Source organism: Rhopilema esculentum, unplaced genomic scaffold (assembly GCF_057945365.1).
Source record: "Rhopilema esculentum isolate cy_ngs unplaced genomic scaffold, ASM5794536v1 HiC_scaffold_37, whole genome shotgun sequence".
Classification (NCBI taxonomy): Eukaryota; Metazoa; Cnidaria; class Scyphozoa; order Rhizostomeae; family Rhizostomatidae; genus Rhopilema; species Rhopilema esculentum.
Window position 1 is genome coordinate 275800 of NW_028300848.1, and position 12640 is coordinate 288439.

Below are 12640 nucleotides of genomic sequence, written 5' to 3' on the forward strand. Positions count from 1 at the left end.
AAAATCAGATTTGAAGCGAGGCTACAAGGACCACAGCTGATCTTTTCAAAGCATACAACTTCCTTCGTCTATGAATGGCAGAGTACTTTTGAACAATTCGAGTTTATCAAGGCGTAATATTTTTGCTGAACCCATTGCAGAATAATTAACTTTAGCTGCAACGACCATTCGCAGTGCGAAATCTTGTGGCTCTCTATTAAGCAGGCATTGGTTTTCAGAGCTCTCTCATTAAAAATTAACAGGCTGGTAATACATTGAAGCTCAAGCTATGTTAAGCTCTAAAAGTTCAGTTTCTTGTGTGGGAGCGAAGACACATGACATGCACGAGACTTGACTTTCCTAAGGCATCAATATAGCTGATCATCAAGATATCTGCAATGCATTTGGACTAGCGTTGTACTGAAGCACTATTGACAGCAGAAAGTAGACCGTCAACTGAGCAATAAAGGTGAGACTTAATTGAATTTTCAGCCAGAGTTAATAAATTTATCATTGTGTGTTAAAGTGTGCCTAGTTTTTCTTCGGGTATGCTTTAAGACAGGATAAACATTTATCAAATTTATCAATTGAATAGCAAACAACTTTCTGCAAGACAAACGCAATTAACAAGCCTTATAGCAATACTGAAAGAAAAAAGGAGCAGTAAATTGCAGCCAAACAAAGCGCATTTTAAAGGCATATTGCAACTTGAAAATACAGCAATGTTTGCAAATTCAGATTTAACTTTATTATTGGTATCACATCTCCACGAAACTCAAATCGAATGCAAATTATAAATTATTATATGTAGAATTTTCAAGCAAAAGGGGTCGATTTGCGTGTAGGATCTTCATAAAAAAACGGCCGGACACAGCTTCAAAGAGTATATACATAGAAAAAACTTGCATTGCATACGAAACGAATGTTATAAAAATTGCGTAGAAACTTCCTTACAGGGCAACTCGCAGATCGTACCACGAGTTTCCTATCGATGCTACTAAAATGTTTTCTGCTTCATTTCGAAAACACTCAGCCCTCGTATCTTTTTACCACAGCACGAAAACCCCAGTCTTTTGAGTTCTGGTCGCCTAAGGTAGAGCGAAATTCGACGATCAATAGCAAAACCAGAACTGGCATTTACCAAGTATTCTCTGTTAAGTAAATCGATAAGACGCCTGTTTTTGATACGTGTTCAGGATTTACTAGAGCTTTTTTGAAGTTGCATAGTGTAGAAGCTGATGAGTATATATCTACAGCTTGGCAACAATTAACAAATCAAGGGGAGCCAATTTGAGGATTTATGGAAGCAGTGGGAGCTTATTCGAGGGGTGGGGGGCACTTATTGACAATTTGTAGTTCTAGGGTGTGCGCTAATTCGAAGTTGGGGGGGGGGGCTTTTTCGAGGAGGGAGGGCCAATTCCAGGATTCACGATACATGCTATTCGGTGTATAGAACAGGATGGTTCCAAGTTACTACTGCGAGTTTGGCGACGAATCGCATAATGGAATAAATCGCGATTGAGTTAGTATATGTATACCAGCATTGCCATTGATGTCAGAAATGAGACCAATCCTATTTTTGTAAAGAAAAGCAAGTCCTTTTATTGTGTGTATATTCCAGCCAAGTTCATGATGGGTTTTACCTCAGGATGCGCTGTTTCAAGCTCCCGGTATTGAAAGCATGAACGTAAAATTGTTCCCCAAGATACGATATATATTTAGCTCTTTTATATGGTGATTTCAAAAAGATTTTTGTTGGTTTTGCCCGTTCGAAATCTGAGTTCATGATTTCTCCTTTCTCATATGATCACCCTGAGTATTCAGTAAGGACTGGCATGTGTAGAAAAGACCTATTTGTATCATTTTATAAATCATTTATCGAAATCCAAAGGCGAGGCTACTCTAAAAATTTGCTAAAAGCATGAATTCCCTTGCTCTGTTACTTTTCAGCTATGGTTGTGAAAATATCGGCTATATTTCTTCCTTGTAAACCTTGTAGTGCCAATAGCGAATTATATTCTTGTTCTGAAATTGTGTGTGAAATTAAACGATGGCTGTTCCTTCAAGGAAATCTGGATCCAATGTGGCAATTGTATTGAATTGATCAAGAAATTAAGATTTTTTTTCAAATTCACAAGAAATTTAGTTTAGATTTTCAAAAAAGAAATGACCGATACACATAAATATGTCTGTGATACTTGTTTTTCGTTCTTGTGAATTGACTGCATGAGTACAATGACTGAACAGATGTTGCTAACTTATACTTTGCGAAGATTCTCTGCATCTTTGATGAAAAGGTTAATCCACAACAAACATGCAAAATGCGGTTGCTTTTTCCTAATCGCTCTTTTTTCTGCCTTCTCGAAATAAAAGCTGGAACTTAACATTTCTAAACAGATTGAGCTTCAGTAAATGCTCGCACATTGTGAAATACTATGCAAATTTGTATTACTGTACAACGTGAAAAATGCAGCAAACAGAGGAAGCATCTTTTAATTACTCTTACACTTGCAACGTCCAGAAGCTTATTTTCTTAGTAAAAGGTTAGAAAGACTTTGCCAATATGGCATACTCCATTTCAATAACCTTAAGCTATTATCAACAACCGAATTGAAAAAGTATTCAAGGTTTAGATAATTACCTTAGTGTGTTTTTGGTAAAGAAAAGGAAGCTTCTCTATTTCAAATTGTTTTATTATGATTTAGTGAAAAGGTGAAAGACCTACTCCAGATTCCTCTAGGAACTGCTTAGAAATATATTGCTTTTTAATTGGGACATGTTGGACTAAAATAATAGTGAAATGCAGCTTGAAAATGGCAAAGAAAGGGCTATGATGGAAATATGCAGTCGAAAAAAAAAGCGACGGAATAGGGTTATATTCTCATAAAGGTTTACGGACATTGAACGATGTTGCGAAGAAGGCGAAGGAGAAGTAGAACCCGCACGAAAAGTCCACATAGAGAATATATACATTGAAAAGATATGAACAGCTTTATCAGCTGAATACCAAGGGAAGAAGTATGGTTGTCAGAAATTTCTTAATGAAAGTCGATCTAATGAAGGCGGTTTTTATAGGATGAAATACTGTACTATGAAATATTGAATACACACGAAGGTTAAGAAACTACTCATAAGATCCCTTGATGGTTGATGTTGAGATGAAAGAATTTTCGAGAATGAAGTTTGACTGTAGTCTTGATTCAAATGTATTTTTATAGCTGTTGCCTTCAATTCCGAGAGTCTTTAGGGCGTAGCAACGCAAAATTTCCCTAGGGGCTACACCCCCAAAACACTGACCCTCTCTTCCTTGAAAGGCCCTTCACTTACAACCAGGCTTCGTCATTGGCAAGACGACAATTCCCGATCACGAAGCTTCCAGTCCCTTTGCTATGAGACCGTTCTTCGTATCACTTTATATAAAGTTGTGACGTCACAACACGTTTTCTTTTGTTTAGGGCTCCACTTAGTGTTTTCTGACTGGCATTGCTCGTATAATTTTTGTTTGTTGGTTTGTATGAATTTTGCAAGGTAGATTGTCAATATTGACTTTGAGCTTCCCATTTGCACCATGGTAATAGTGATTTTGCCGAACTTTGCATGTATTATTGAAATTTGCCCAGATGACTCAAATTTTCTAGTTTTAAAGCTGCATAGAGTTTGGAACGGAATAGGACACATAAGTGCGATCGAGAAATACAAGATTAGGTAAATTCATAGACACTTAAATTTGAGATTGAACATTTCGAAGCAATTTATCCACTTATATTGAATGGCAGTTAACAATTTTGTTTCCATTTTTAAGAAGAATTGATTTAAAATTCTGATTTTTTTAAATATATGCTTCTTAATATATGCTCAAAATTTGAGACGTTTGGTGTAGTGTGCTTCAAACACTTGTTTTTTATATTTCCTTTGAATTTATGATTTTATTATATACATTGATTTTAACGCTCGAGCTTCAAAACGACCAATGTATCGAAAAGCAGAAGTTTATAAGATTTCGGAACGATCCTGTTGGCTTCTAAAAATCAAATTATGCATCATAACCTTAATAATGGGTTTTTTAAGTATCAAGAGATATCTATGCAAAATATATCAGAGTAATTAAAATCTCAAAGACCAGTATTTCCGTTACCATTTACTTTGCTGCTATTGCCTAAACTTCTCTAAGATTGCTTGTTACGATGCGGATAATTGAAATTAGAAAAAATTGCGATTTAAATACCCAAATATTTAGCTTTAGCTATTTTCCCGTCATCTTCTAATATTCCAAAGATATTGAATTTATCACTTACGGACTGAACTGTTTTTGACCAATAATTACAAGCTTTTTGATGCATAAAATTCGAAAATTTTTTCCATAAGGTATACATTGAATTTCTTGTTTCATAAGACAAGCAAAATTATCATATTATAGATATTCAATAATTCAATAATATTCAATAATTAAAATATTTTTTAAAATATTCATTTGGTTTCAAAAATTATAAAATATTTAGATATTAAAATTATGTCAAAATAATTAAAATAGTTATATCAATAATGATATTAAAGTCTCTCAAACTTCTGAATTAAATATGTTACCTAGAGCCATCTGTAATTTCAGGGAATTTCGCAATGAAGCTATATGAAAACTTTTTTGCCGTTCTTCTAATAAGCTAAAGCAGTTTTCCATTCATGATTTCAAAAATTAATTGAATCTATTTTGGACCTGTGAAGTGAAACAGCTTCCAAGAATCAATATTTTGTGCAGCTGTCTGTGCTGGGACAGTAATTATCAAATGTGAGATATTTTTGCATTTTTGATAAAAAACAAAGCACAGTTGCAAAGAGGTTGCTCACAATAAAAAACACCGTAACACATCGAGCAATGACGGAGAGAAAAAGTCAATTTAGCATGGACTATGCTGATTACTCAACAATTTTTCATGCAAAAATGGACAACTAACATCTTTGCTTGATATCTATCTACATATTGCATCATTCTCTATGATACAAAGGCATCCATATGATCCCAAGACCAAGGTGAGGTTTTCGACGTAGCTGAGTTCTTAACTGCCAATTCAAAGTGCAGAAAACTCTTTCATTGGACAAACCTTGTGATACCTTCCTTCCTTCTTCGTGCTCTGAATACTTTCTTCTGAATGCAATAAAAACAAGGCTTTGATTTGGCACCTAAGTCTTGTTCGTTTTCATTGGCTTTCAATATGGTTATTGACTGCCGTTTTTCTTGGATTTTTTCTGCTCATCTTAAAGTCCAAGAACCAGATTGCCCTGTTGGGCTAGAACTTAAGAGACAAAGGATAAAAATATACTTCCCACATCTAACTACAGCATCAGAACGGAAGCGAATCTCTTGACGTGATAAAAAAGGTCACGAACAATTCATAACATCATTCATGCCACATAATTAAGAAACTCTTAAGAAACAATGAGTATTGAAATTTCCAGAACATTAAGAAACTGGAGCACTCAACATCGACCTTTGTTTCTTATAAAAAAAATGAGTGTATATTAGATAGATGTTTCAGGCACTTGCAATTGTTAAAAGCATAAATTATAAGCAAGAATACTCTTTTGTTTTTCTACATGCAAAATTAAATTAAACAATTCCCCAACATACCTTATCAACCTTTGTTTGGAAATATAATAGCAAAAGTTCCCCGGATACTCATCCATGTTCTGGATGAAGTTTGATAGCACATGAGCGCTTAAGTAAACTGCCATGTATTCTTAACTTGCCAACTTGAAACTCAGGTAATAGTATTTGAAAAAGTACATAAGATGCAAAAAAGCAAAAAAATGTTCTCTCAGAAATCATTTAATCGCTCGATCAAAAATTTGAAGGACACATTGACAGAATGTCAAAATGCAGAAAGAACAGCTTCAAAGTGCAAAAGAGCAGCAGAGTATGAAGAAAGAACCAGTTCAAAGTGCAGATAAAAATTTTCAGTTATTGTGCTTACTTTGGTTTATGGCAGTTGGTAAAAGTTATTCTTGAGCATCGCAGAGCTTGTCAAAACATGACTGTTTTCAACAATTACTGCTTTTAGCTATTTCTGAACTCTATAGAAGCCACATTTTCACATAAGACGGATTTAACAAGTCACATTCCCCTTTTTACTGTTACTTGTTTACTGGTGCAACTGCTGTAAATGGAACAAACCGTCAATTGCTGATTTTACTCTCATACTGAACAGTTATATGTAACACTCCATGGTGTGATACGAAAGTGTAGATTTCTCGAAACACGAGAAACTTAGAACAGCAACTTATAACAGCCTTGATCTTTTTATCAAAGTTGGTATGACGTATCTGGACCGTTGATCTATGTCATCTTGAGAATTGGCTTCCTTTTGACATATCATTTAATTTTTTCGGTTATGTTTCTAAATCATTTTTTACATTGATATCGAGTACTGTTAGTGCATTAACAACCACAAAGAGGGTAGCTAACAACTCCAGGGATGTAACAAATAAATATAAAAACAGTGACAATGTGTTTCGTTTCAAAAGTTGCCTGATGAGAGCATTAAGCGTGATACTCAGAGTAGCAACTTAGAAACGTCCTCTTCTATACATCAAATAGCAGTTACAGCTCTGCCTATACGACACTTTATGACAGACCGGTAAACAGTAATTTTCAGTATTAGTGCATTAGTTTAACTAAGAGAAGTTACAAAACTATAGATATTATGCTCTTGGCACCCTTTACGATGTAGCCGACCGTAACTTTGCGAAAAATCAAGAAACACATCTGTTAAATTTTTTCCTTATTGCAAAGCTATGTTCTCGTGGCATGCAAAGCTATGAGAGAGGCACTGAACTGATTGCGTCCTTAATTGATAAAGATTAAAGGTAGATGCAAATAAACATTAGCGGTTGTAGGAAGGCAAGCAGGGTTTATGACTTGGTAAGATTTATGAAAGAATAACCGCGTTTGCTGATGTGATCTCCTCACCTTCAATTTGCAAGAAGGGAACAAAAAGGAAATTTGCCGGTGTAAGAAAAATTTGCCTTCATTACTAACTCTTCTTTCATTGGACAGAGAAAACCTCGTATCCGCTATTCAGAGAGCCTAATAATGCAGCACCTTCTCTCGTATAAACCAGTTGGCAAATTGCAGAATTTTTAAGACACAAAACCTTTAACATAACTAAAAGGAGCGTGTAAACATGTTGCTCAGTAGATGAATTATTTGACATTTCAATTTGGGTTCTGCCTGAACTTCTTTGTCTAGGATCACATTTCCTGTGAGTTGAGATACTTAAACTTGGGGGTTTATAATATTTGAGGCTCTGTATTGAGTATATCAACTATAGAAGACTTATGGGAGATCTAACAGGCAGAATCTTTCGGTATACATTCCTATATATACCCAGTTGTGGATCTAAATAGGCCAATCAGAAACACGAGCACATGACTGTTGAGGTTGACCAAAACAGCCTCAACAGCAGGGGCACAGTGGCTGGGAGGGCTAGGGGGGGGGGGCAGGCGCTCCCCTGGCAAAAATTTTGTCGGATAGTCGGAAAATCCAACGTTTGTCGGAAAATTTGAAATATTAGACAAAATATAAGGTTTTCATCGATCCTGTCCAAAAGGTCGCATATGGCATGCTCAACCCTTCTTACTTATTTTCATTAGAGTATTCATCGGAATCTTCGCATTGCTGAAATTTGTAAAGGAAATTAACGCTCTGGTCTCAGTTATTTTATAAACTTCCATTTCCGACAGTTTAAGTTCAACTCAGTTCATTTCGAAATGAATTCACTGGTGTTGTAGAAGACGCAAAAAATTATTGTTTTCGCCTTGACTTAGAAGAGCAAAATTTTGTCGAGCGAAGAATACGCAGAAAAAAAGATGCCAGGGGAAAATTGCATGGATGAATTAGAAGGAAATAGGGAATCCGTATATCATCGTGATAGTAGATACAGCTATCAGCTCAATGCATACAAGATTCACGTCTCATAAGGCAATTTTGACAGATTTTGCTTTGCTCAACCCTGAATGTTTTCAAAAAACAATTGAAGGGCAGTTGTGTGCAGTGTCATTCAAAAAGGTTGCGAAGAATTACGGCCTGGATGACGAAAAATAAAGAGATGAGTATAGCTCTTTCGTCAATAATTACCGCAAATTAAGGAAAGTTAGACAGAAGAGCAGCCCTCAGCCGGCTGCAGGAGAAAGTCTTGATTTAAGCCCCGGCCAAACCACTCGATTTTTTACTCGATTTTTTACTCGACAAGAAATCGAGTGAAAAATCGAGTCGTTTGGCCACCTTGTCGAGCAAGTCGATTGGCGTCAAGTGATGTCGAGTGAAGTTTGATCGCTATCAAAAAAGTCGAGTGAAAAAGGTGTTGTCAAATGAAAATCGAATCGTTTGACCACCTTGTCGAGTGAGTCGAGTGAGCGCGTGCGCAGTTATCATCTCTTATGCTGGGCAGGGAAGCATACTACCCTGGGGCCTCGAGGTCCAGGGGACCTTTTTAAGTGATGAGAAACAAAATTTTGCCTGAAAATAGTAATTTATTTTAACGAAATAAGTATTTAATGGCGGTTCCTGCATGAAACAGACGAACAGGGTCTTATGTCGCTCGAGTTCGTTAAGAGATTGTAAAAGGATATTTGCACGCAAGATAAACACGGCAGCCGATTTGCGTTTCTTTGCCTTCATTTTGTTGGCGTGAGTGAAAAGTCGATTCAAAAATCTAGCGAAAGATCAAATCGTTTGGCCACCCATGCTCGACTTCGCTCGATTTTGAGATCAAATGTCGAGAGAAAGATCGAGCGAAAAATCGAATCGTTTCGCCAAGGCTTTGAATAGAGAAAACTTCCATTCAGATCTTCAGTTGATGATAAGTACAACCTGCAAAGTGCCTTTCCACAGCTGGTCCTTCTTTACAAGATTCTCGTCACTTTGCCAATAGATTCAACAAACTATGAAAGAGCTTTTTCAAAGCTGAGGATTGCAAAAAATCGGCTATGGTCAACGATGGGACAAGACCACTTTTCCTCTCTGATAACAAGCAACGTCAAAAGTGATATTTTACAGTCGATAGACTATGGTGACATCATCGATTTGTATGCTGCCACACCTCTTTTGAGAAAGATGCTGCTTGAGTAACAGTTTATATCAATATCACGTGTTATATCTATTTAAGGTTTAGCATAAATAAGTGCAAAGTAATTATAATGCGATTTAAAACTTGCCATAAAAACCTTTTTGCTATAAACAGTTATAAACACTAACGTGACAGTTTATTGTCTAGTATAGCGAGAAGGCTTGTAGGGTGTAAATTTATAACTAGATGCAGTTTTGTTCATAGCGATTTATATTTGGTAAGTTTTGTTAGAATAAAGGCTATTGTTGAACTTTAAAGTGTATAACGAACGATCCATTCGTTAACGATTTCCAGATCCATTCGTGATATTGTAGTATCAAGTGTTGCAGTATATGCAGCAAGGGTAATCTTCAAGGAATGTATTGAGAAAAAATTTGTCGGAAAAATCATAGTTTTATCGGAAAATTTTCAGCTTTGCCCCCCAAAAAGTTAACTCCCACTGCGCCCCTTCGCAACAGACATTATCATATCCTTAATCATGAATATTTTATTTCGTTTTAGACATGAAATGAAATTGAAACTGTAGGAAATGGCCATGTTTTTCAACCAAAGCTCAACCGTAACCAACATCACCACAGAGAAATTGAACACAACTCTGATGCCAGCTGTTTTGAAGACCTTGACGTCCTCATCAGCTCCATATGGCTACATTTTGTCACAATATTCGACGGGTATAAGATACACTTACATAACATTGCTTCTCATTACTGTAGTTATGATTATTGTAGGAAATATAACATTGATTGCTATTATCTGTTTTTACAAAAAGCTCCATACGGCCACGAATGTATTCATCGCAAACTTGGCGATAGGCGATGCAATAATCGCATTTACGGTTGTGCCGTTCGATGTCGATCAGCTAATTCGCGGGTATTTCGCGTTTGACAAGAGAATCTGCGAAGTATCAAACACTATATTTTTTCTCTCTTTACCGGCCTCAACTGTCAACCTCTCGATACTGACATTCGAGAGGTTTTGTGCGATACGGTTTCCGCTGCTGCACAGAACTGGTCGGTTGTTTACGACGAAGCGGAACATTGCGATAATCGTGTGCGCTTGGGTCTACACATCAGTGACGGCCTGCTTGCCGATAATGGGCTGGCGAAGCTTCCCTACAATTGTTTCAGGAGGGCAGTGCTTCTTCTTTTTCGAAATCGAATATGCAGTCTTCCAGTTAATAGCAAATTTCATCTTTCCATTGCTTTTTATTGTTATCATGAATATCTGGATCCTGCAAATCGCTCGGAGAGATTTTGGAAAGAAGCTCACGTCGAGGAAACATTCAGCGTCTGGAGCCCGGGCGATGCTACGAAAAAATTCACATGGAAGCTCTAATTCAAAGCAAAAGTCAGTGGAATCGGCCATAAAAAGAAAAATTTCGCGAAGTGGCTCAACATCAACCCAAGATGCAAATACGAAAGCTGCCAAGATTATCGCTATGCTCGTTGGAGTCTTTGCTTTTTGCTGGATGCCTTACATAATCAACCTTGCAGCTAATATAGCATGTAAAGGGTGTTCTCCCGAAGAGGTGACAACAGCCACAATGATTCTAGTATTCTTCAATTCAGCAATCAATCCAATTCTTTACGGTATCTATAAGCCGCAAATTCGTTCTGCCTTGAAAGAGGTGTACAACGCTTTATGCCAGTGCATGAACAGAAGACGAGGGTACGAAAACCACCATGTTGACAAAGAGGTCGAACTAACGTGTGTTTGAGGCAGACTGTTTGCCAAAGGGGGTTACTGATTCAGTATGTTGATCAACGCCTTTTACTTTGAGAAGAACCAAGACATCTGAAAAGCTGCTCAAACATTGCTATCGTTACTATATTACCAATTCGGTAAAAGAAATATAATGCATAGATATAGCAGTAGAATAAGAGCTTAGAAATTCATCTCTTCTAGTTCGAGTAAATGTCTTTTTAGAATTAAGTATCATGGTTAGTTTCAGAGTTGATATAATGACCAAGATGTGTCTCCATCAAGTTGTGGATAAATTGGTAGATTCTTTCAATATGATTTTCAAACACTTAACTTCAATTTGCTTCCTAAGTGTTGCTAACAATAGGACCAAAGCCATAGGGTCCATTTTAACAGTTTTCTAAGGATTATTAACAGCAACTTTAGGGTTTTAGTGATAGGAAAATACTAGGGGGGGGGGGGGGGTGAAAATAGGTCTAGAGGTAAACACCCAGGAATATTTGTTTGGGGACTATTTGTTCAGGATGATCTTAATATGCTTTTTTTGCATTGTATCACAAATGTTATTCAGTGTTATCTCACAAATGCAGAAGACGGTTATTCACAAACTTGACTATGAGTTTTCTCACAATGCTTACATGACGTGCCTGATTTCGGAAGCTTGAAATTCAGGTGATTCTATTTTATTTTAGCCTGAGATCTTATAAACGAAACGTCTGAATCTAAACCGGGATGACCTGATCTTATCTTAAAGCTGAACTCTGAAAACAAATTCATAACACTCAAAGATTTCTGAACCTTGAAATAAAATTTGGCATTTTGAGTTTAATTATATTAAACTTGACAAATAAGTTTGAAGTGAACTCCGAAGCCCTGACATCTATATTTCACATCTATATTTTTAATGTAAAATTTTATCAGGTGCATTTTTATTACTGTTTACTCTAGGTTAGGTTTTGTTTAGTTTACTTTCTTTATTTTCACTGGAAATACACCTATAACAGTTTTCCTTAACTTGAAGTGTTTGTTTAGTATAAATATTCGAAATTATTACTATTATTATTATTATTATTATTATTATTATTATTATTGAAATCTTCACCAAATGATAACATTCGCTCTTTATGGAAAAATACCAGCAGTAGCACAAATATACAATATGATATATATAGGAACACCAAAGAAGCATTAAAGGCTGTCCAGCATGAGCATAAAGATCGTCTGCAAAACATCCTAACCTCCCAAGGATCTTTATTATCACATCTCTTTAACCATAAACTTCCACAAATAAACAAAGTTTGGTCCAAGGTGCAAAGTAGCATGACTCAGAATATTTTCAATTTCACCATAAGGTACCTGAACAATACCCTTGCCACACAGAAAAACTTGAAAAAGTGGAACCTGAGCCAGACCACTGACTGTTCTTTCTGTTTTCTGCCAGAAACCCTCCTTCACGTTGTTGCTGGCTGCAAAACATACCTGGAACAAGGCCGATACACCTGGCGTCATAACTCTATCTTAAACTTTCTAGCTACGTCTCTTAAAGCTGTTAATGAATCTATCATCTACGCTGATATACCTGGCTATCTTTCACCATCAATCATAACTGGAGAAAACCTTCGCCCAGATCTTCTCTTGAAGACTAACAACAATTACCTATACATCTTAGAGCTTACTGTTGGTTTTGAATCCAATCTTGACACAAATGCAACAAGAAAACACAGCAAGTATGCTCCTCTCCTATCTGACTTACAGCGGAAGTTCAAATGTGTCTCTTTTGTGAATCTTTCTATGAGCTCTCTTGGCATCTTTGGCAATTCCTGCATCTCCTTCTTCAAAAT

At 36.4% G+C, this 12640-nt stretch overlaps 1 protein-coding gene across 1 annotated transcript; it reads left to right on the forward strand.

Annotated features, from left to right (window-relative positions):
- Positions 1–270: 270 nt before the first annotated feature.
- LOC148957104 (alpha-1A adrenergic receptor-like) lies at positions 271–11884 on the forward strand. The gene is made up of 2 exons (XM_089115830.1): positions 271–448; positions 9600–11884. Exon 2 carries the CDS (start codon positions 9628–9630, stop codon positions 10813–10815), a length of 1188 nt encoding a protein of 395 aa, XP_088971956.1. The 5' UTR covers positions 271–448; positions 9600–9627; the 3' UTR covers positions 10816–11884.
- The last annotated feature ends 756 nt before the right edge of the window (positions 11885–12640 follow it).